Below are 25,691 nucleotides of genomic sequence, written 5' to 3' on the forward strand. Positions count from 1 at the left end.
TTTTATTGATAACAATATAAATGTGGTTTACTATTTTCATCTTCCAGGATGTTCTTCAATTGCCAGGTCTACGGCCCTAGCCTTTCCTAATGGCCTCTTATACAAGTACAGCCAGGTTGATGTAAAAATTAAGATTCTGGCTTAGACATCAGAAAAGTGAGTTCTAGGTCTCATTTAGGCTTGAAAGCTGGCTTGGTGATGATTTTGGGCCAGGTTCTCAATCCAGCTCACTTCATATGATTGTTGTTGGGAAAGTAGGAGGCAGTAGTATTAGGCATTCTCATTGCCTTGACAAATGGATGGGTAAGATAGGATAAAAATATAATACGAGTAGTAGTACTTAGTCTGAATCTGCTTAGCTTTTTAGGACAGCCAAGGTTGGTTAATTGTGCTGCCTATTATGGGCATTTACAGACTTATTTCTATTTAGGACAGGCCTGGGAATCACTTTTTAAATGCTAATCTGGCAATCTATTAAAAGTTAACATTTAAAATTACATAGCATGGTTAATTGGAGTACAAATCCAGTAATACAAATCCCATTTTTATTAATATAGAAAAGAACTACAGAATTTTATTTTAACATTTGCTTAACTTTTGATATTTCCCTTCACTTATAGAAGTCACCCAGGGTATGGTGGATGGAGAACGCTGAAGGGCATACGTATGTATGCAGATGCACACCAAACTTTGTAGGCCAAAAATCACTATTTCAATATTTTAAACCCTAAAAGGCCTATGATCTACATCTAACAAATTGTTTTTCTCATTATATACTTGTCCATACACTAAGATCTTCAGAATAAAACCTTAAATCTTTTTAAACAGGCATTCATGAACTGTTCTAAAGAATTCTTTGTTCTATTTTTTTAAAAAAAGGTTGTGCTATTTTAGCTTACTTTCCATATATTTTATAGTGGCTATCTTGACTATTCTGTTTGTTTAGAAAGGCAGAATAGTGAAAGTACCTTTCAGTGAAATAAATCAGTGCTCAAAACTGTTAAGGAAGAGATGTGATGTTGCTTTCATGATAACCATCATCTTTTTTATTCTGTGGAGCAGATGGTTTACTGCAATGCTTAAAATTACTCTCATTTATGGGCAATATAGATTGAGAGGGCTTCTTTAATTAATAATTTACACCAGAAATTTGGACAGTTTTCACACATTGATACCAAAGGCAAATATAGACATTTTTCATGATTTACTGAACTGTGCATCTGCTTCTGCAACTCATACACAGCAATACAAGAAGGAAGTCCAACAATAAGAATCTGTCCAAGAAAAAAGAAAGAAACTTCAGTCAACACATGATCTAGCATAACTTTTATTTAACTCAATTCTCCCCTATGAAATGAGGAAACAAGTGTACAAGTAGTCCTTGTTTACCAACCTCTTTAACAACTATTCAAAGATATGACTATAAAAAAAGTTATGTGACCAATCCTCACATTTATGACCATTGCAATATCCCACAGTCATGTGATTACCACTGCAACAAAGGAGTTAACAGAGAATGTAGAAATAAAATTATAACTTGTGGTCATGTAATGTTTTGCTTAGGAACTGTGGAGCTTCACTTAATCAAATGGGAAAGTCGTAAGCCCATTGAAGTCAGGTAATCTTCTGCTTACTGACCTTAGTACAGTTGCCAGTCCCAACTGTAACAGTAAACAATATATAAAAATAGGTTCACTAATGGATATTGAAGTGACAGAAAAGCTTTTCGTTAAGTAAAGAATTACAGAATTGAAACTATGGAATCATATATTATCATATTGAAAATAAAATAGGGCAAGCTTCAGTACATTCACTAAAAACAGCTAAAACAAGTGGACCTTGCATACTGCCTGCAACAGCCAGAGATCATCTGAAGTTATGACAGTGATAAAAAAAGAAATTTTGTGATCAAGCCCATGCTGTGTTTGCTGATTAGTAAATGTTGTCCTGTGTCTGACCTATTTTCCTTCTTTTTCCCCCTTTCCACAGAGAGGATAGGTTAAACAAGTGATCTCTTCTTGAGCTGCTTTTCTCCAACTGAATGCTAACCACAAGTTAACAAGTTCAGTTCTGTGACTGCCTGTAACTGACTAGACTTTAAACAATTTGGGTTTTGTTTGCAGCTCAGGAGCTTGCTAGACAAACAACTGGTGCCAGTCCGTTCCTTTCAATATGTATCCCCCAGTGTGTGCCTGCTTACTCTCTTGAAATTCCTTCATCTCCAATAAATGTAAATACAAACATTAATTCCCTTGCTAAAGTAATATTGTAAGCTGATTGTGGTCACGAGTTTCTATTTTGTGACTGCATTACTTAGCAACCGAGTTGCCACTTCCAACTGTGGTTGCTAAATGAGGACTACCCAAAATTAAGCCCTTTTCTTAAGTGAGCTCCATAAAATCTATGTAAAGAGAAAAATAGGAAAACAGCTACATTAGAGATATTTTAGGTCCAATGTTACTAGACTCAGGTTATTGTTTATTCACCAAATAGTATGACACTTACTTATTTCTTTGCGATTTCCTTAGGTTTCCTCATTTTATATCCAAGGATGAGCATTAGAACGCTTCCATATGTAAGTAACACATACTAAAGACAGAATATATACAGGTCAGATCAACCAAAATTTCAGATGGATACTGTAAAATTATAATGGCAGATACTCACATTCCTTCTGCCTATTATTGTATAACTATTGAAGTATTTCTTAAATCCTGTAAATTGGTGTTGTGTTCCAGAATCATGTCCTGCCATTATTGCTTGATCTAGATGCAACAGAAATTAATCTTAATTTCAATTTAAAACAATTTTGTTTGTGTATATATATCTGATGCACTTTTAATTCGTAACAAAATTACTAGTAACTGGTAAACAAATAACAATTAACACACTAACAGTTACAAAGCAGCTTTACTTGCTTTTTTGTAGTTCTGTCTCAAGTAAGTAGCCTGACTGGAAAGCCCATGGATATTTAACCCAGGACTGAAGCAGATATACAAATAAATGAACAACTAAGGCTGGTAGAAATATTACTGAATGTTTGGACAGGTTGCATTCTCCAACCAACTGCTTCATACCAGGAAGAGACACTTAGCTTCAATTTCTGATGTGGTGGTAAATCTCAAGTTGGATTACCGCAATGTGCCCCTTAGCCTTTCAAGATAATATGAAAGTTGCAGCAAGCATAGAATGCAATGGAATGTATATCAACTCTTGAAGATGCTACGTAACCCCCTACCATGTATGAAAAAGCTCACTGGTTATGGTATCCAACTCAAAGTCTATTACCTGTTCTTTGGGCAGGAGCTATGAGCTCAAGGGGAAGTCTGAACTGTAAACCAGTTCCACCTGCTCAGATTTAACAATGGAATCTCAATGAAATTGACAGATCTTGGAACCCAATGCCATTCTGTCTTGCTGGCATTGAGTCTCAATCTGTTTCTCCCAATCCAGTCTTGGACAGTCTCCTGGCAACTTGACATCATTTATTTGATCATAGGTTGAGAATTACATCATCAATGACCTGATGAAATATCTCAACCAGCTGTTTCACCTAATGTTGAATAGGACTGAGGAGAGAATAGAGCCCTACAGCATACCCCCTATCTCCAATTAGGGCTTTAAGTTTGATCACTCCCTCCTCCTCCAACCCTTGAAGATAACTTAAAAGAATACTATGATTGATAGTACTGAAAGCAACTGTGAGATCAAGCAAGGCCAGGAGGACTAGAACTAATACATAAACTCAATGAACATCCTCTCTAAGCTGAATGTGACTGCAATGTGTCCAGATAATGTTTCCTCCAGGACCGTTTACAGTTGAAGTTCAACTACTTTCTCTCTATCAGAGAATGGTTTGTTCCTCCCACTGGAAGCTTTTATCAAGTTGTTAGTGCTAGACAAGACAGTGTAAAAATCAAGACCTTAACCTCTCTCCTTTGGTATGTTTTTCCACAATGGACCAATCTGTTCCCCAGTACCTTCAAAAGGAACCTATGACAATCAATATACTATTGTTTCGCTTCATCTTCTCCTAGATTTATCACACTTCCAGACAGTAAAAACCAAAAGTTGCATGCAACTAGGAGAGGGAGTTAACAATGCACAATAGGTAACAAGAGCGTATTCTGCTTGGGCTGGGATGTAGGATTGTGTTGTTTTTAGCATAGGAGAATGTTGTAGGTATTCTTAGAGCACCAATTTTTCCAGCCAATAACATAAAAATCAAAAGCAACATCCTATTGGGACATTAATCTTTTAGGGATCAATTAACATTGTACACAATTATGAACTTTAAAGAGTATGAGAATTTATCTCCCCAGATAAGGGACAAATATGTCATAGCATTCAATACATCTGTACCTGATTACAGTGAATAGGAAAGTATGGCGGTATATTCTATCCCTTTAGGATTTGAGATGAAATACAGGCATGGGGAGTATAAACAAATCAATCCAATACAACAATTAAAGCTAAGTCATCTGTTAAATATGAAAACCACTTACCAAGTATTTTACTTTTTTAACTAGACGAGCACACGAGATCCCTTTTCCACCTGAATTTATATCCACTTAAGAACAGAAAATCTGAAATATGAAGATGGTTCACCTATAGATCCAAGACAGGCAGCACTACTCAAACATAAACTCAACATTTTAACCATCCCAGAACAAAAAAAATACTATATAGCTACAGGATGCCGGTTGCATGCACCAGTACATATTCCCATTTATCAGGCAGCAAATGATCCTATTGATCAGTTTTCGCCCTCCTGGTGCCTTTCAATTGTTGGGACAGTCACGTTGCCTGATACTGTAATTACAAAAGCTATGATTCAAAACAAATGGAAGACTCTGGTTGAGAAGGATGCTATAAAAATAGCTACATTTGTAAAAACATGCATAATATTTCAAATAAATGCAGAACAAAATTGGTACACTTCGCCTAGTTATATACGATAAAATTTAATATACTTCAAAGCATGCTGAGAAATATTATTGCTTTTTACAAAAACAAATACCAATAACAAGACAAGGCGGCACTCACCGCTGCCTCCTCCAGGTATCAGCGACTCAATGCCCTTCATGTACAAAATGGAGTCATTCAATTGACCAACGTTCCTTAACCAATCTTTGATGCTCTGAGGCGGGAGTTTATTTATCCAAAACGGAACTGTGGCCAAGACCGTTTGTTTCTATTGGCCGATGAATATGCTCGTCAAATTACTAGTTTCTCCCTTCTGTGACGGAAATCAGTGCCGTTACTCTATGGTCACTTGGTAATCGGCTTCACTTCCTTTTACCTTTTTTTCCGGCATCGTTTTCCATTCCGGGTCAAGGAGCAAATGGTGACTTTTCTTCAAGCGTGCGATTGATACGTGAAAGTAAGTATGAGGAATGTAAGACGGCTTTTTGGAAAAAGGCGAGGGAGATGTGGGGAGAAGCAACGGATCAGGACGTAAAGAGGAAAGGCTTACCGAACTGGGAATGGAGGAAAAAAGCAACATGAGTTCCACGTGTTGAACTGGTGTAGACCCTAAGACAGGGGTAGGCAACCTCGGCTCTTTTATGACTCGTGGACTTCAACTCCCAGAATTCCTGAGCCAGCCAAGCTGGCTCAGGAATTCTGGGAGTTGAAGTCCACGAGTCATAAAAGAGCCGAGGTTGCCTACCCCTGCCCTAAGAGTTGCGGAGTGGGTTTATAGGCTCCGCTGAAATAATCGTTTCCCAGCTTTTATTATTATTATTATTATTATTATTATTATTATTATTATTATTATTATTATTATTATTATTATTATTATTATTATTATTATTATTATTATTATTATTATCCACAGAGTGCCTTATATGCATCACTGGAAGAATATAATTTTATAAAATTTTGTGAAGAAAAAAAAATTCCCTAACAATTTTAGATAAATTTAGTTCTGCTTACTGTGAACATAGCCTTATTGGTACAAGTAGTCTTCGACTTACAACAGTTCATTTAGTGACCGTTCAAAGTTACAGTGGCACTGAAAACAATGACTTAGGACCGTTTTTCGTTTATGTCCGTTGCAGCATCCCCTTAGTCACCTGATTCAGCGGCTTGGCAACTGACTCATGAGGGTTGCAGTGTCCCAGAGTCACATGATCACCTTTTGAGACCTTCTGACAAGCAAAGGGGGAAGCCAGAGTCACTTAACAACTGTGTTATTAACTTAACCACTGCAATGATTCACTTAACAACTGCGGCAAGAAAGATCATACAGTGGGGCAAAACTCACTTAACACATGTCTCCCTTAACAAGATAAATTTAGGGCTCAATGGTGTTCAAAAGTCGAGGACTACCTGTATACTGCAGCCATTCATTGTGGCTCCTGTTTGTCTTCCAATATTACCCCTTTTGGTAACTGCAGGGCTTTTTTCCTCATAGAACGCCCAGAACGGAGTTCCGGCACCTTTTTTGGATGGAACCTTGTAGGGTAGGCAAGGCAGGTTGTATGACGTGTGTGAGTTCCGGCACCTTTTTCTTTTACAAAAAAAGCACTGGGTAGCTGCATCAAAAAATCTTATGCACAAAAGAAACAGCCTTCATCTTCACCATGGCTGCAGTACTGGTTTCAAATGCTCGCAGACCTTTTAACATTCCAGCCCTTTTCAATTGTGAAATGGGTAGAAATCAGTTTATAAGTATTTTTCTTGTATATTGGTTTCAGCTTATTATGCAGCCACTTAGGACTTGGAGTCTTAGCTGAGCGAGGATGCTTTCTAACTTTATAGGAATCTATAATATTAATAAAGAGATGAGTAGCAGCCACAGTCTGTACCTTACAAAAATTGGGCCTCTTAAAATCCTGCTACACTGTGCAGAAGAGTGACTTTATAAGGTTGAATTGTATTCTGCCTAACAATTTATTCAGTGCTGCACTTTTATTTGGTGTTCTGCATCTGTGATGATAATAGCTAATGGATAATATATGTAGCTGATAGATAGTATTAGCTTATAGCTAGCAGGTAATATATGAATAAGACTCCAGGTGCACCTCAAAGACCATTCCAAACAGTGAACTAATCATACCTTTTTATAAGAAAGCATAAAAGCATTTTGCAGAATGCAAAGTTATTCAGATATTGTGTTTGCTCAAAGTTTTCTGTAATATGCTGAAAACAGCATCCCATGTTAAACAGCATCTCATGTTTAACATTTTTTTAAACCGGTCTACTATAGAGAGCGTCCTCTCGTATGGTATTGTGGCTTGGTATGCTGGTCTGACAGCCGCGGATAGGAAAGTATTACAGAGGGTAGTGAGCACAGCGCAAGACATTGTGGGCTGTTCCCTGACACCACTGGATGACATCGCCAGGGCTCGTTGCCTTGGAAGAGTGAGGAAGATTCTCAGGGGTGACTCACACCCTGGACGGTATCTCTTTACTCTCCTACCATCCGGTAGGAGATATAGGAATATAGCCAGCCGTACCAACAGGCTGAAAAATAGCTTTTATCCGTGGGCTGTTAGGCTTTTAAATGGGACATAATCTTATGCAGAATTGACTTGGGAGGCCGGTGTGTGATGTAGTTGGTTCACATAGTGTGGTGGGATGGAGGGTTTGTTGTCACTGTGTGTTGGGGGGAGAGAGCACGGGGGGGGGGAGGCTCAGCTAATCTCAATGTACACATGTTGTACTTTGACAATAAAGGTTTATTTTTTTTTTAAATCATGGAGACAATGCTTAGTGGCGGATACTTTGGATTGAAAAAGATCTGTACCAAAACTTACAATGTTAATGTGTAGAAATATATTAACAAACCAAAGTGATTGTTATTAATTTTGGAATAACAGTTTGTACTGCTGTCTTATGCTGATAGTGAGATATAAAAAATAGCTAATTAAATGTTTGAAAGGCAAGCTGAGGTTAAAATAATTTATTCGAAGCAGACACATAGCAAAGGCATAACTTACTTTCTCTGTTACAAATTCATATTTATTTTTATTGGACTATAAGGATTATTTCTAGAGATAATAGTAATAGGGACACTGTGATGCTATGCAAGGAATTTCAGGATCTAGATTAACTCTTCAGATTTTCCAGGATATTTTTCCTAAGAAAAGCTCATTTTAACTACTTTTGCAATATGAATTCAGTAATTGACTACAAATAATTACGCAGTTGAAACACTTTCCATCCCAATTTGAAAAGCTTTAGTTTAATAAGTCATAGAAAAATCATCTGTCAATCTTAACAACTAGCCATTGTGAAACTACAGCTCACTGAAACAAAAGACTGAAAATAGTCAACTGTTATAACAGTTCTGTTTTAGAATATTTGTATGATGATGTAGTCAATTAAAATGTCTATGATCTCCCTGGCCCAGGACTTAGTTATTGATAAAGAATGAATCTTGATTATCAGTGTTCCAGAAAGCATTGACCTTCCCCTGTCTCATGTCTTTTGGTTGTTTTGAACTTCCCATCACTACCCGCTTACTTACCCAGAGGTGGAGGATGACGTGGGATCATATGTATATTTGGATGGTTCCAATTTTTGGCACTGTTAGAATGGCCAAAGAGCTAATATTTTTTTTTAAAAAAAATGAGTCAGGTATTTGATATTCTTATGAATTAATATCTGTCATCTCATTCCTAAAATGAAAGAATGCTTATGTTGTATAATTTTGTCCTGATGAACGATTTATAAATTCTAATAGTTCAGTTTCCTTTCATGTAGAAAGACAACCATGTCATCTATAGAGGAGAATTTTCCAAGAGGTGGTATACAGAAGAAAGGACAGGAAGAAAAAGCAGTCAGACAAACAACAGTGGAAGAAGATAATTTATTCAAGGTATGCAAATTATGAACATCTAAACCAGGGGTGTCAAATTGCCAGCGCGCAGGCCAGACGCGTTATCCGGAAGCCGCACCCACCACATTGCCGGCAATGACAAAATTGTCCCGATGTGTTGCGTGACGTCGCAAGTTTGACATGTCTGATCTAAACTTTTATTGCCTCAAACTATTGATTCTTCTAACTAGTTTTGTGACTGATACCAATTGCCTTATTCCCTGGCTTTCTTAGAGTCATAGGGCTGGAAGGGATGTTGGAGGTCTAATCCATCTCCCTGCCCAAGGCTGGAGTCCTTATATCATCCCAGACAAATGGTTGTCCAGTCTTTTCTTGAAAACCTTCAGTGATGGAGCACCCACAACTTTGGGAGGCAAGCTTTTCCATTGATTAGTTGTTGCCACTGTCATGAAATTTCTCTTTTATTTCAAGGTTGAATCACCCTCTAATGAGCTTCCAACCATTACTTCTTTTCCTACCCTCAGATGTAATAATAATAATAATAATAATAATAATAATAATAATAATAATAATAATAATAATAATAATAATAATAATTTTATTTATATACCGCCCTTCTCCCGAAGGACTCAGGGGGGTGAACAGGGCAGACATATAAAAAATACAAAAATACAAAAGTTAAAAAGAATTAAACATATGCCCAAGCTAAAAACAGTAAATACATATATTAAAAATGACAGTAAAAAACCCAACCCATCCCCCATCAGGCCAAGCCGGCTTGTCTTCAGATCGCGACGGAAGGAGCGAAGGTCGGGCGCCATCCGGAGCTCAACCGGCAACCGATTCCATAGCTCCGGGGTGCCCACAGAGAAGGACCTCCCCCTGGGGGCCACCAATCGACATTCTCTGATCGGTGGCACCCTGAGGAGGCCCTCTCTGTGGGAGCGCACAGGGCGGAGGGAAGTTGATGCCGGCAGCAGGTGCTCCCTAAGGTACTCCGGACCCATGCCATGTAGGGCCTTAAACACCATTACCAGTACCTTGAATCTCACCCGGAAGACAACTGGTAACCAATGCAGCTCACGGAGCAGAGGTATAACATGGGAGTATCGGGAGACTCCCAACACAACTCTCGCGCCTGCATTCTGTACCAGTTGGAGCCTCCGAGTGGTCCTCAAGGGCAGTCCCATGTAGAGAGCGTTGCAGTAGTCCAGGCGAGAGGTCACGAGCGCATGAGTGACCGTACATAGGGCATCCCAGTCTAGATAGGGCCTCAACTGGCGGACCAGGCGAACCTGGGCGAAGGCCCCCCTAGTCACGGCCACCATGTGATCTTCCAAAGTAAGCCGTGAATCTAGGAGGACTCCCAAGTTGCGAGCCCTATCTACGGGGGGTAATAGTTCACCCCCCATGGAAAGAGATGGAATATTCTGAATATCCCGGGATGCCGGGATATTATATTATGAAGAGTAAATTGATGCTCTCTTCCCTGTGACAGTCCTTCAAGTATTGGAAGATGGCTTTCATGTCTCCCCTAAGCCTCTTAGGCTAGAACATGGGTGTCAAACTGCCGGTCTCTGGGCCGGTTGCATCATATGTAGACTGTGCCCACCCCAGCTCCGGCAATGCAAAAAAAGTCACGACACGTCACATGATGTGGCGAGTTTGACACCCGTGGGCTAGAACATACATTGTTCCCTTAACATTCATCATACCCCTTATCATTTTGTTGCCGTTCTCTGCACTCTTTCTAGGGCCTATAGGGCATCTTTCTTTTAATCTTGGTGATTAGAACTGGTTGTAGTATTCTAAGTGTGGCCTCACTAATACAATATAGAGCGAGACTATCATTTCTTGATGTTGTCCCTCTGTTGATGCAACCTAGAACTGTGTTGGCTTCTTTGGCAGCTGCAGCACACTGCTAGTTGATATTTAAGCAGTGGTCCATCAGGACATCTAGGCCCCTCTCACAGGCATTACTGTTGACTCTGACTGGGCAGAGTCTGATGTGGAGGAATCGGGCGGTCTTGAGCACGTTATCTGGACTGAGTTCGACCCTGTTTCCCCTGATGATGTGGACAGGATCATGGGGAGACTGAGCACCACCACCTGTTTGTTGGATCCGTGCCCCTCCTGGCTTGTTTATGCGGCCCGGGAGGGAACACGAGGCTGGTTCCATGCAGTAATAACTGCTTCTTTGAAGGAGGGTGTCTTCCCTGCCGCCTTGAAGGAGGCGGTGGTGAGACCCCTCCTCAAGAAGCCTGCCTTGGACCCGGCTGTTTTAAATAACTATCGTCCAGTCTCCAACCTTCGCTTTTTGGCGAAGGTTGTTGAGAGTGTGGTGGCGCATCAGCTTCCTCTGTTCCTGGAGGAAACTGATTATCTGGACCCGTACCAATCGGGTTTCAGACCCGGACACAGCACGGAGATGGCATTGGTCGCGCTGGTGAATGATCTCTGGAGGGCAAGGGACAGGGGTTGCTCCTCTGTCCTGGTCCTATTAGATCTCTCAGCGGCTTTTGATACCATCGACCATGGTATCCTGCTGCGGCGTCTCAGGGGGTTGGGAGTGGGAGGCACCGTTTTACGGTGGTTCTCCTCCTACCTCCTGGGCCGCTCGCAGTCGGTCTTGACGGGAGGGCAGAGATCCGCCCCGAGGCCTCTCATTTGTGGAGTCCCTCAGGGGTCGGTTCTCTCGCCTCTCCTGTTCAACATCTATATGAAGCCGCTGGGCGAGATCATTCGTGGTTTCGGAGTGGGGTATCATCAGTATGCTGATGATACCCAACTTTTTCTTTCCACCCCGAACCAACCCAGTGATGCCCTCGCCGTGATGTCCCGGTGCCTGGAGGCGGTCCAGGTCTGGATGGGGAGAAACAGGCTTCGTCTCAATCCCGCCAAGACTGAGTGGCTGTGCATATCGGCATCTCGGGCTAACCAGACTATTCCACCTCTAACGATGGGGGGTGAGGTGTTACCCCCCGTTGATAGGGCTCGCAACTTGGGCGTCCTCCTGGATTCACGACTCAATTTTGAAGACCACATAGGAGCCGTGACCAGGGGGGCTTTTGCACAGGTTCGCCTGGTGCGCCAGTTGCGTCCCTATCTGGACCGAGATGCCCTACGCACAGTTACTCATGCGCTCATGACCTCCCATTTGGACTACTGTAACGCTCTCTACATGGGGCTGCCCTTGAAGACCACTCGGAGGCTTCAACTGGTGCAGAATGCGGCCGCGCGAGTTGTAATGGGGGTCTCCCGATACTCCCATGTAACACCTCTACTCCGCGAGCTGCATTGGCTTCCGGTTGCCCTCCGGGTGAGATTCAAGGTGCTGGTTATTACCTATAAAGCCCTACATGGCCTGGGTCCGGGGTATTTGAGGGAACACCTGCTGCCGGCATCAAGTGCCCTTCGCCCAGTGCGCTCCCACAGGGAGGGTCTGCTCAGGGTCCCACCGGTAAGAGATTGCGGGTGATACCCAGGGATAGGGCCTTCTCAGTGGGGGCGCCTGCCCTCTGGAACCAGCTGCCAGTGGAGCTGAGAACTGCCCCCGACCTCCGGTCATTCCGCCGGGGCCTGAAGACCTGGCTCTTTGAGCTCTCTGGCCCAGGCTGAGGAGTAACTTATTTTAATCGGGGTTTTAATTGCACAGGGTTAGTTTAATCTTTTTTTAAATTGGTTTTAACTTTTGTATTGCTGGTTTTTTAATTCCCTGTAAACCGCCCTGAGTCCTCAGGGAAAGGGCGGTATATAAATAATAAAAATAAAAATAAAAATAAATAAATAAATACTGCCTATCCTGTACCTGGGCATCTGGTTTTTCCGGCCTTAGTGCAGGACCTTACTTTTCACTAAACTGTGTCTTGTTGAATAGGCTCCAGTGCTCAAATGTGTCAATATTTTTTTGGATCTTGAGTCTATCTTCCAAAGTATTAGCAGTTTTTCAAATTCCAAAGTGATAATATGGGAACACTTTAAAAATGAAGGTGGGAGAGAAATATATATGAATATGAATACTTAATTTCCACTGAGCTTAAATTTTGGTATGAAGCTTCAATAATTTTCAACTTTTATTTCTTTATTAATTTTGTGCTCTGGTGCTATTACAGAGACTCTTGATGCTTCACATACATCAAAACATTGAAACTATAAAAGCAAATAATCACACTATAATCTGTTGAGCTGATGCCATCTTCCATTAATTCATCTTCCCAAAGGCTGTCTGAAGTAACTAGAGTTTTTAATAGTTGTGGAAGCCGATAGAAAGCAGGCAGATCAGATTTCTGAGAGAACAGAATTCCAAAAAGTACCTTTTTGGTGGATCTATCAGCCTCCACTCCACTTCCTCATAAAGATGAGAAACTATGAACAAGTTCTCCCAAGATGTCAGATAAATTAAAGCTGAACAAGGAAATGGGTTTGGATAAATGATTCTTTATAGTTAAATACTGAATCTAAGATAAAGTTTAATCCTGATTATAGTACATACAATCAAAAACCTGAGACAAATGGTGGCAATGCTTTTATTATATTTACTCATAGTTGATTTTTTTCAAATCAATAACAAGCCATTTTGAAAGGGTAGTTTTTGAACTATTTAAAATATAAGTGTATCACTGAAGACTATGGCAGAAATGAAAATTTACCAAACTGATTAATAGGTCCAACAGACACTCTGAGCCCCAAGTCAATTTTAAAACATTTGTCTGTTTTTATTTAAACATTTGTCTGTTTCTTTTGCATTTGATCTTAATTTAGTAATGGTGTAACTGTTTTTAGTTATCTTAAGTGGTTTGTGGATGGATGAGATATAACATTTTATATAAAAATAATTTTTATACAAAGGAGATTGCCTTGTTTTTAGCCATATATAGTTTGTATTCTCTCCTAGATGATTCCTGTACTAAGATGCTGTAGTACAAGCTTTTATGTTTGCACTGTATACATTGCACACTGTGCTTCATTTATTACAGTTTGAACATGTTTATGGGAAAATTATAACCCAAATTGGCCCAAAATATAGCTTGTTTCAGTCTTACATTGAATCATTCACCTCACCTCCTCAGTTTCATATAAGAGGAGGCAGCATATACTTCTTAGATAAGTTAGCTGTTGTGTACAGATCTGGTAAAAATGGTTGATTTAAGATATGCCTTATTGAAATGAACCAAGATCATTTCTAGTTTGGGGTGCATTGAATAGTTCAGGGACAGAGTATGTATGTTCCAGTTCTTCAATTAAACAATGTCATTTATTACAACCCTGAAAACATACATTCTCTGTTACAGCACCTGCTTGCTGAAAAAAAGCAGCCGGAGATTTATGTGGCTCCCACCCAATGATGTAAAAAAAGTCTTTGGAAGTCTGACTGTTCCCCATCCCTTGGGTGCTACATCCCTGTAGAATTCTCTGGTTGGTCCAGAGTTACTTCGGATACTGAGATGGGCAGCATATAAATTTAATAAATAAATAAATTCTAATTGACTGTGGGTATGTTTTCCCCAGATGCACATAATTTGTGTTTTTACTGTTCAAATATTTTAGGGTTTTTAATTTTGTAAGCCACCCAGAGTATTTTGGAGTTCAACAGTCTTTAAATCTTGTTTGTTTGTTCGTTCATTCATTCATTCATTCATTCATTCATTCATTCATTCATTCATTCACAGTAGTTTAAGTTAGCTAGAAAATCCAAGTTTAATTAACCATACTTTCTCATTTTATACCAATAAATCATGATTATTTATTTTTATTTATTTTATTTTTATTCCATTTATATCCCGCCCTTCTCCGAAGACTCAGGGCGGCTTACAAGCTTAGCAGTAGCCTTCATTCTATGTATATGCCTGCTTATTAGGGCTTTCACACACACCCCCAAGCGGCATTATTACAAAGTCAGCTTAATTGCCCCCAACAATCTGGGTCCTCATTTTACCTACCTCGGAAGGATGGAAGGCTGAGTCAACCTTGAGCCTGGTGGGACGCGAACCTGCACTAATTGCAGGCAGCTGGTGTTACTTAAGGAGGCATTAGCCCACTGCTCCACCAAGGATTAATTAAACATGGAAATGAATGTTTCCTACTTTTCTGTATACAGGAGATAAAAATCAGAATGAATTGGCAGCACCTTTAGACTAACATATTTTATTATGATGGATAAGATTTCATGAGCTGCAGCTTACATTATGTAATTTTTGATTGCTATATATTGACATAGCTCTGCTCCTACAATATAGAAGATAATAGATCATTCAAACCCAGGTCTCCAGTGATATATTTTGATAATATTGTACTGAATTATGTACAAATGAGCCATACTCTTTTAACTTTTTTCTATTTCATTTCCTGAAATTTGCAGTGATGTATTGCTTTGCTCTCCCTATTACTAAGATCTATAGAACTGGGGAAGCAACTTTGTATTTTTATGTCATCTATTTTAGACTCAACATGAAGAAGTAACTCGGAAAAGAAAGAAAAAATATGAAGATCAAAAGGAACCAAAAAAACTTAAGTCTGAGAAGAAAGCTGTTACAAAAACCAGTGATAAAGATTTTGAACTTTTGTCAGCAGAGGTTGGTTGTTATTTTGCACTGTAATTTATCTATTGTGCTATGATATACTGTTCTACCTGACTATCCCAATTGATTTTATTAGATAATATTTCACCATGATAAAATAATTCATAAGTCCTATTTATATAGCATAATATTGAATGAGCCTCAGTTAGTTAGGTTTGCACAAAGGACACAAATAAACCACATGTTGGTAGAATTCAGATGAATCCAGCCATAGTTTGATTATCTAGATGTATACTCTGAAGCTCAGTATAAACCCTCAGTATAAAACAAGTTACAGGTCTTTGATCTTGAAATGGTGATATGGTTTCCTTTCCACCTAACTGGATTTTTCTGGGTGCTTTGTTGCATCTCCTTAAATTCATATATTACCTGTACTAACAGAAGCTTAGTGTGCAAAACCTATGTAAAAGTATATCTGTTGCTTATTAGCGTTTGCTTTTCTTCAACAGTCTCTTACAGAGGGAACACTGCTGTTAGGATGTGTGAAAAAGAGTAACCAGTTTGATCTGGTGATCAGCTTGCCAAATGGTCTTACTGGATTTGTGAAAATAACTTGCATATGTGATGCCTATAATGAACTGCTAAATAAGCAAGTGGCCACTGATGAGCCTGTGGAGGTAAGACATAATGTGGAATTGGTAGATGAAATCCATGGAGATCAACAGAGGAGGCATTCATATTTGCCTTGTAGTTTGTTTTGCTCTTAATCAAACCATATTTGGATCTGCTAAGTCCAGGTCTTGAATACATAGATATTAGTGTTTGTTTGACAAAAGAATTGAGGACAGCCATTGGAATTAGCATATATGTACCATTCTTGATTATATTCTTAATTGTGATATATTTTGCTGTGAATCCAGTCTAACACAGTTTGATAGCAATGTCAAAATATATTCTATTTTCTGAATATACTCTGGGGAGACTTAGGCTGCTTGCTGTGGAACCTAGAAAATAGCTTGCCATTAATCTTTCCTTATTTTTTATATTCCCTCTTGAATTTTTTTTTGCAGGAACTGAATTCTCTCTCAGACTTGTTCCCTCCAGGAATGTTGGTAAGATGTGCTGTGGTAGGCACAGAGAAGAATGCTGTGGGACATCAGAAGATACACTTAACCATTAATCCAAGCGATATCAACAAAGGTTTGAATCCTACAGTTGTGAAAGCGGGCATGGTAAGTAACTCAAGATTTTCCCTCATTTTATTTTTCATATTTATTAAATGAACTATTTATCTCAAATTGTTTGAGACAATTAGAAAAAAACACATTTTTTTAAAAAACCTGTAAGCAAAGGAGTGACTACAAATGACAGCAGTGCAATTAAAGACAACAGAGGTGGGTAAAAAAAATCAAATTTCAAAATTACATTTTTACTTGTAGAGTTTTATAGGAAAATTCAGTGAAACCGCATTAACGACAATACATATTGGCTTAAAGTGCTGAGATATACAAACACATACAGTAATGAACAGGTGTCCGACATAAGATCTAAGAAATAAGTTTCATGGGAAAGGCCTGAACCTCACATACAATAGATTCTTAAAAGCTGCTGTTATAAAATGGACTTGTCCTGAATACAGCTAGTCCTCAACTTACAAACACAACTGAGCACAAAATTTCTGTTGCTAAGTGAGACATTTGTTAAGTGAATTTTATGACATTTCTTGCCATAGTTGTTAAATGAATCACTGCAGTTGTTAAATTAGTAACATGGTTGTTCAAGTGAACCTGGTTTCCCCATTGACTCTGCTGGTCAGAAGGTCTCACATGATCCTGAGACTCCGCACCCCTCATAAATATGAGTCAGTCGCCAAGCCTCTGAATTTTGATCATGTGACCATGGGGATGCCGCAATGGTCATACGTAAAAAAATGGTCATAAATTACTTTTTTCGGTGCCGTTGTAAGTTTGGATGGTCGCTAAACGAACTGTTTTTAAGTCGAGGATTACACGTATTTTATATTTTATTTAAATAATTGGGAAAAATAGCAGTAGCTCCCCCTCTCCTTAATAAGCTGCTGTTATTTCATTAATTGGGAATGCAATGATACTGACATTCTTTTTCTTATTATTTTTATGGAATAGTAGTGCAAAACCTTTAGGTCAGGGGTGTCAAACTGCCGGCCCGCGGGCCGGAGCGTCACGAAGAAACCACGCCCATCCCATTGCCGGCAATGGGAAAAAGTTCCGATACGTCGTGCGACGTCACGTGACGTTGCGAGTTTGACATGTCTGCTTTAGGTCCTCCCCCTGTGGAGGACTTAAGCAGATGGCTGGGGGTGGGATGTGGGTGGAGGTTGTAAAAGGGAGTGGCTGAGCCATATGCTGCATTCCAGATTTAAAAGCTGTGATGAAAATAAAAAGCCTCCCCTCTTCTGGTATTTCCATTTGGGAAGGAGTTTCACTTCCTTGTTTTGTTGCCTTTATCCTCCTTCCCAATCTGGTATTCTTCATATGTGCTGTCTCCAATGATCTTCAGCCAGCAGAGATCATAAGCTGATAAGAGAGGCAGATTAGCTTGAGATTTGAGGAGAAACTGATAGGTTAGTAGTTTAAGCCAGAAGTTTAATTGGTTTGGGATAAAAAAAGGAGGGAATAGGAAAAGAAATCTGAATTTGGTCAAGCACATTAACTATTTTGCTGCTTTTTTTTCTTCTTGGTTGTTCAAGAGAAATATTTCCTCCCTTTGCTCTGATGCTTAAGTTTATTATTTCTCTTTGGTATCCTGTTACTTGGAGATTTGTTGCTCCATTATCTTATGGCTACACCTTACCCTTTTAGCTTTGTTATTCTTAAAAAAATAAGTAGACATGCTACAAAACACTCTACCTTAGCATAATTTTTATTAGTAAGAATGCTTCTGCTTCCTGGATTTTCTCCATAGTTATTCTTAGAAAATAAAAGCAGTGGGTATAAGGAGTCCTCCACTTAACAATCACAACTTGACCCTGAATCATGGTAGTTGAGCAAAGTGGTTCTTAAGCGACATGTCACGTGACTTCTTTATCAACCACTGCAGAGGCAAACAGAGGAGAAATCCTTCAGCATGCTGGAGGAACAGGCCTCAAATTTGGTGAAAATGCTAGCAAACGCAGACTCAGTGTTTGCTAACATTTTCCTCTGAAGGGATGGAAATGCTGGTGCTCACTAGCATTTCCCCTCCAGAGAGCTGAAATGCTGGCAAATGCCAGTGTTTGAAGATGTGCAAATTGCTGGCATTCGCTAGCGTTTTTGAAGTCCCTTCCTCCAGCAAATGAGATAATTGCCCTCCCTCCCCCAGCATGGAGGGAAGGCAAAATCTCGCTGGGGGAATGGAGCTTAAATCAAATGTCCTCTCTGCTTACAACTCTTCCCTGTCAGTTTCCCAACTGACTTTCTGGAAGAAACCAGCAGAGAAGATTGCAAATGGTGATTACGTGATTGCAGAGCACTAGTCGTAAGTGCAAAGGTTGTCAAGTGCCCAAAATGCAATTATGTGATGGGGGGAGGGGGAGGGAATGAGGTTTTATCATAGCCAGAAGTGCTTTACAAGTTATAAAGCATCCATTCCAAGGCCATTGTGACCGGTTCTTAAACAACTGATTGTAAGTTGAGGATTACCTGTATGTGCATTCATTACTGTGTGGAAAATCTGTCTGGCTTCTGAGAAAAATAAAAGTTTAATTATAAATTATAAATTTATAAATTATAAAAAAAGACTAGCGCTGAAGATGAACATGATGGGAGTAGTGTGTGTGTGTGTGTGTGTGTGTTATGTTGATACACGTACACACACATAGGTATTTATGGCTAGATGTGCTCATTGTGTCACCCATTGTGTCAGTTAGCAGGATCCCAATGGCAATCAGTTTGTTGTTCAATTTAACAACAATATTTTTAAAACTCTAAAAAGATTTGGGCAATTAGCAATGAAGGTCTTGGGAAAGTCAATGGCTTTTTTTCCTTAGTAAATGAAACTTAGTAAATAAGAAGAGATGGGGGACAAAGAACAGTATGAATAACTATATATCTCTTTATATATATTTAATTCAACATTTCTTATTTGAACAGCTACTCTCTGGATGCGTATCTAGTATAGAAGACCATGGTTACATTATTGATATAGGTATTCCTGGAACAAAAGCATTTCTTCCTCGGCAGAAAGCCCAGGGCTATCTGCAATCACACAACAAAGGTAAAACTTGTTATTGTTGTATTGAGTGTAACATTGGGGGGAGAGAAAGTAAGTAAGATATTACAAAGTTCTGTGTGTCTGTTTATGTGTGTATTTAAATCAATGTACAGTAGCTATTTTTCATATTTGACCAACTTCTCTAGTTTTTTTAATGGGAGTCTTGTTTGTTTTTTGCTTATTTAAAGTATTTATCATGATGAAATTGGTGAATTAATGAAATAGCTGAAAAATATAACAGAAAAGTTATAGCAAATAATTACTGATGAGAGATTATATTCTGTACGCTGGATTTATAGGAACTGAACTAAAGATAGGGCAATATCTGAACTGCCTTATTGAAGAAGTAAAGAACAGTGGAAGAATAATCCGCATATCCATCAATCAGTCTGAGGTTGCTTCAGCCATTGCCACAGAAACACAAAACTGGTCACTTGCCAACTTGCTACCTGGGCTAGTGGTGAAAGCCCAGGTTCAGGAGGTAAAATTAATCTGCTATTGTTTATAAGCATACATACAAAAAAGAAAATTGTATTTGTAGTGGGCATATAGTTCATCCCTATTGATGTTAAAAACCAATTTTTGATCTATTAATCCAAGAGTCTACATAGTAGGCAGATATCAGCTTGATTTTTATTCTTCTAGACTGTAAATGATGTTGGAAAGTTTTTAGGCAGATTCTGAATTTTATAAGCCCTCCTACTTAAAATTGTTATGCTCACAGTTCTGTGTTAATTTCATTTCCTTCAAAGTGAGGGTGGATTTTCAAGTGTATCTCATTTGTTTCCCAGAATCAAGGGTAGCAAGAATGCTGATTCTCCTCCTAAGCCTAGTTTCATTCACTGTTGGTAAAGGAGGAGTGATTGAGCCCAACCCACCTGTACTGTGGACTCCCACAAGACTATTTAATATCTAGTTAAAACTGCTGGACAAGCTCATCCCTCATCATGAGGTCAGGCTTGCTTCAAGGATCTGTTGATGATTCAATTAAATATCTTGTCACAGGCCTACTAAGTGATCCTGTCAAGATTGTGTTGTAATAGTGTGAGGATGTTGGGATCTACATGAGGAGGAGCAAACTTATGATCAATTCTAGCTAATCTGAATGGCTGGGAGGTCATGGACCATTTCTCTCTTGGGATTTTTCCATTTTAGTTCTAGAAGGAACTGGCACACAGTTTGGAGTTTGTCCTGGACTCACAGCTCTTGCTCAAAAAGCAGATGGCAGCTGTGGCCAGGAAGGTCTCTGCATTGTATTATCTTGTACATCAATTGCTCCTTTTCCCATTTAAAACCCAGTATAATATAAGGATAATTACAAAATAAAATATTTTTGTTGGCAAACATACATCTGTACTACTAGCTTTCATCTTCTGGTTGGACTTTTATATAATTTCACATATTCAGTCATACATGCAAAATGATATTTAATTGAAACTTAAGTAGAAAATGATGTAATACAACCAAATATATAACAATTCTAAAATGTCAAAATAAATACTTGCTTTATTAAGTCTTCACTTTTCCTCCAGATCTTTTAAGGAAATCTATCCATAAGAAGCATTTTTTGTTCCTTTTATATTTTTCCAGGTGACTTCTTCTGGAATTTCTTTAAGTTTTCTCTCTTCCTTTACTGGAATTGTGGATTTCATGCACACAAATTCTCTAAAAACAGGACTTTTCTCACCAAATCAGATGGTAAGTTGGTAAGCAATTATGTTTAAACTATGATGAAAATATAAATGAATTAGTGCATTTCTAAATTACTAGTTCTTCGTATTCCTGGATTCTAGATTTTTTTTAAAAAAGTAAAAATGATATTCTTAATGCTCTTAGAACAGGGGTGTCAAACTCAATTTCATTGAGGGCCACATCACCATTGTGGTTACCCTCGGGGGGCCGGGTGGGTATGGCCAGGGTGGGTGTGGCCTACTGGGTGGGCGTGGCTGGAGTGCGTATGGCCTACTGGGTGAGCATGGCCAGCTCTACATCATTGGCATCAAGGGTGCCTATGGGGGCCTGGGCAGGAGTGGGACAGATCTGGGGGTCTCTGGCAGACGGAGGGTCCCTGGGCCAGAGCCAAGGCAGTGGGGGCCGTTCCCTCACTGTTTCCAGGATGGCTTCGCAGGCCACATGAAACCACTTTGCGGGCCGGATCCGGCCCCTGGGCCTTGTGTTTGACATGTCTGTCTTAGAAGGTGGCAGGATTTATCTATCCTCACATAGGCGCCATAGAAACTCAGTGGACATAGGGTTGGTTAACACTTGGATGGTAGACTACCAAGCCAGCCTGAGAAGTTGATAAACATCTTAGAAATAGTTAATACTTCTGTGTCACTTGTAAAAAGACTGTATAGATGTACCCATGAAATCATAAGGATCAAGACTTTTAATATCTTTATTACCTGCTGGCACTTTGTAAATACTTATAAAAATATTTTTCTGTCTTCCTCCACAAACATATTTTCTCTGTTAAATAGAATTAAAATACTTTCTTTCGCTTTTCCTCTTTCCAGGTGAAAGCCTGCATTCTTTCAAATAACCCTGCTTCCAAGGCAATTCGCCTTTCTTTGCGCCCAGTTTTCCTTCAGCCTGGCATCCAGCTTAGTCAACTTTCCAATGATCGGATTGGTATGGTAGTAGCAGACTCAAAAGTAGAGATGTTTCTCAAAAAAATTGGTGCTGTTTTCATGCTGGATGATGGCAGTCATGCTTTTTCACATGTAAGTAACGTAATGGTGGCTTCAGCTTGTATTTTTTTTATTTATTTAAATGTCTCATCAATCAAAAAACATCAAGGGAAAATTCAACTATCTTTTTACTGGCTGGAAGACTTCAGCTTCTAGCATTAATTTTATTTATTAATGAGTCCTTGCTAAATGTATTTTATTATTTCTCTATGTACTTGTACAGTGAAATCTGTAGGACAGAAATAGGCCACTTGGGTTCTTGCTGCTCTTAGAGTTAGGTTGTTTTCTTGTGTATGTTTCACTGTCAGACCAGGTAGCATTTTCAATTCCCCCCCACACACATACCCGGTAGATAAGGGCTAATCAGTGACATAATTGTTTTATCAGTAAGGGCATGATTTTTACATAGGCTCTTTCAAATCGACTTCTTAACCCAGAAGTTGTTCTTAGGTTTTAAGTTGCTTTTGTGGTGTTTTTTCCACTAATCACAACATAATTTACCATCAGATTTTGGTGATATAATCCTGGACTTCCTGGATTCTGGGGGGGAAAAATACTCCCCCCCCCCAAAAAAAAGAAAAAGTTAGTGAAAAATTTTTCAGCTTTCATTCATTCATCATTCATTCATTCTGATGACGCATCCTTTAAAATAAACAAATTGGTTTATTGGTTGTCAGTCTGTTTCTAAGTTGTTTAAAATCTTGGTGTGTCTTTAAGGACTAAATTGAGATCTACTGTAGCTAATAGTCAAGGTACTAGTAGATCAGGATTTGGGAGACTCAGGTCCTAATGCAGCATCAGTATGGAAATTCACTGGGTGATTTTATTTAGGCAGTCCATTTCTCTTAACTCCAGCCTATTGATGGGGCTAAAATTAAGGATCATGTAAATCATCTTGAGTCTTCTGGAGAAAAGATGGGGTATAGATTTAAGAAACGGATAATAATGGCTATAAACGCTCCACAGTGGTTCGGTGGCTTATTCAGATATCACGTTTCTACAATTGTGAAACAGAACAAGAATTTTGCATACATGTGGAAGTTTTTATGTTTTTGCAGTTTGGGCCTTTTATTGTTGTTGTTATTGTACATGTACAAAGCGATGGACAGGCTTTTGCATGGACTGTGATTTTCTTATCTGCAGTTGTGATGAGGGAACGAAAACCCCAATAATAATGAGGCTACCTTTTTATAAAAGGAAAACATATCTTCTAGGTATGTTCTTCAACATGGTCTTCAGAGCTATAGGCCCTCCCAGGAGCTTCGTGCCTTCATTATTTTTTTAGCATCACACAAAGATTTTTTTCTCCTCTGTTGAAGTTTAGACATCAGGTTTAGAGAGGGAGACTTTAATATAGAATAAATATTATTGTCATGTATATTGTAAGACTTTTATTGTGTTTGTTGTTCATTTTATTCAATAATTCTTAAGAATATTTATTGGCTTAAATAAAGTAAATAAGGGGTTTTTGAATTTGGCCACTGATCAAGCTTCTAAGACACCATGTCTGTTGTGTTATAGCAGGGTTGATGTTATACTAGAAATTGACTTAATCGTTGTAATATATTCTATAGATAAAGTATCTTCCAAAGACTGCCAAATCTTTCAAAACTGAGGTGTTTAAGCCTGGAAGTAAACATACGTGCCGAATTATTGACTACAGCTTGATAGATGACATGATCATAGTGTCTCTCAAACAGTAAGTTTCTTGTCTCATTTCATGTACTTTGTATGGATTAATTTTTCAAATTCTGAACAGTTTAAACATGTGTCCCTTTCTGATACTGCCCACGGCAGGAATGCCTCATAAATATCTGACATGTTTCAGTTCCCTTGAGTGCTGAACCCCCATTGCTTTCCAAAAGACATACATATATAGACACTTATGCAGACTTAACTAGAGTTAACTACACATTCTTATTTTAACATCAATTTTATGTATTTTGAACTTTTGTACTTTAATTCAAGAACCACCAGTTTGGTAGAATACTGAAAAAGACTTGCAAAGTGACTCACAAATTATTGTTTTTCTCCGTTTGGATACATATATCCCAGTGTTGCTGTTTACATGTCAAAAATTATGTAATCTGTAAGCAATTCATTAGTATAAAACTTGGAATAAAAAGGCTTGTACCTGTAATAAGTGATTTTCATCACAATATTGAACACAGTTGCCAAAGTCTCCTGAAGGCTTATCATAGCTAATACTGCAATTTTTCGTCTTCCAGGAAGCAATGGTAGGGGACATAAAGAGCAAAAGAAAAAGAGAATTGGGACTCTTGTTGGTTTGGAATTTTTTAGACTCTATTAAGTCTGAAGCAGCTCTTGTTAGATGAGTAAGCTACTGAATAAGTTTTCACATGGATTTTCTGTAGATTCATATAGTTAATTTGAGGCCAATTTGATCAAATCATATCAGCTTTCTACAATATATTGTAAAATTTAATCAGGTTTGATGCCTCAAAAAAAATCTGGTTAAAATCAGAAAATCAATTAGACTGAACTGAAAGATCAAACTGCTTCATTTTCCTAATCTTCAAACTGAATTGATCTGTATCAAATACAGATTGAAATTGGAACCAAATTGCATTTTTCTATCAAAAATATTTTGTGTGCTGGGGCAGGAGAGCTATTATTTAAATTTCATCCAGTTTACTTTTTCACACCAAATTGAATTATTTTCTTTTTATGCTTGTAGACATATTATTAATGCTGCATTTCTGAGATACCATGATATACATCCTGGGCAAGTGCTAGAAGTAAGTCCAATAAGAAAAAAAATCTGCTTCTATGATAATCCTGTCTATATTTTCTGTAAATCAATTATCATAACTGAACAAACTTCAGAATGAAAATTTTATGCAAGTACTTCTGAAAGAATGTTAACATTATTGGTATATATATTTGAGTCCAAACTTTATGTAACTCTGGTAGAATAGTGTTATTTTGTTCTGTTACATTTATTGCATAGATCTATTAGGGGAGGCATATAAATATCACTATGATATCCACTAGGAGAGTTATGAATTGCTGATGTGCTTAAGAAGAAGAAATGTTGAATGATTTGTTTATGCCTTGATTTTGATTTTCAATTACCTGCTATCTATTTTTGACTCTTAGGGAAAAGTGTTGACTCTGAAGCCGTTGGGCATGGAGGTGAAGGTCACTGAAAATATCAAAGGCTTTGTCCCCAATTTACATCTCGCAGATGTGAAATTGAAACAGCCAGAGAAGAAGTATAGCACAGGGTCTACTGTTAAGTGTCGGGTAAGATTTTCCTGTAAGGAATTAAATTTAAACTCTATTTTAAATATTTTTAATTTAATTTTCTTAATTGTTATTGATGTTTCTATATAACTTTTATCATTAAAGCTGTTGTGACAGTGTGGGTATACTTTCAACTGGATATGCAAACTTTTTCAGCCTTGATGCTTGCTAGGTACCTTTAAGCAAATTGGTAAGTTT

General features: G+C 38.5%; 1 protein-coding gene and 1 long non-coding RNA gene across 5 annotated transcripts in view; one reads left to right on the forward strand and one right to left on the reverse strand.

The window, feature by feature from the left end:
• Nucleotides 1-596: 596 nt before the first annotated feature.
• LOC308668952 lies at nt 597-5,246 on the reverse strand. Of its 2 annotated transcripts, none has more exons than XR_014026627.1 (5): nt 5,047-5,088; nt 4,506-4,608; nt 2,668-2,765; nt 2,506-2,589; nt 597-1,274 (listed from the first exon to the last, which is right to left on the reverse strand). It is a non-coding gene; the product is annotated as an uncharacterized lncRNA (long non-coding RNA). The 2 variants fall into 2 exon arrangements; XR_014026628.1 differs by having other exon boundaries at nt 605-1,274; nt 4,506-4,586; nt 5,047-5,246.
• Nucleotides 5,247-5,321: 75 nt separating this feature from the next.
• Nucleotides 5,322-25,691, forward strand: part of PDCD11 (programmed cell death 11) — a 44,630-nt gene continuing 24,260 nt past the window's right edge. For 2 of the 3 annotated variants that reach the window (XM_081328180.1, XM_081328182.1), the window contains exons 1-12: nt 5,322-5,383; nt 8,713-8,827; nt 15,229-15,360; nt 15,816-15,983; nt 16,377-16,538; nt 19,416-19,539; nt 19,836-20,017; nt 21,127-21,234; nt 22,053-22,259; nt 23,801-23,925; nt 24,925-24,985; nt 25,347-25,493. In XM_081328180.1, the coding sequence (XP_081184306.1) occupies nt 8,723-8,827; nt 15,229-15,360; nt 15,816-15,983; nt 16,377-16,538; nt 19,416-19,539; nt 19,836-20,017; nt 21,127-21,234; nt 22,053-22,259; nt 23,801-23,925; nt 24,925-24,985; nt 25,347-25,493 (1,521 nt within the window). In that variant the 5' untranslated portion in view covers nt 5,322-5,383; nt 8,713-8,722. Of the gene's footprint in view, nt 5,384-6,432; nt 6,468-8,712; nt 8,828-15,228; nt 15,361-15,815; nt 15,984-16,376; nt 16,539-19,415; nt 19,540-19,835; nt 20,018-21,126; nt 21,235-22,052; nt 22,260-23,800; nt 23,926-24,924; nt 24,986-25,346; nt 25,494-25,691 lie in introns of those variants that run through there. The other variant, XM_081328181.1, reaches the window with a different exon arrangement.

The sequence above is a fragment of the Vipera berus genome (genome assembly GCF_964194415.1).
Source record: "Vipera berus genome assembly, chromosome: 5".
Classification (NCBI taxonomy): domain Eukaryota; kingdom Metazoa; phylum Chordata; class Lepidosauria; order Squamata; family Viperidae; genus Vipera; species Vipera berus.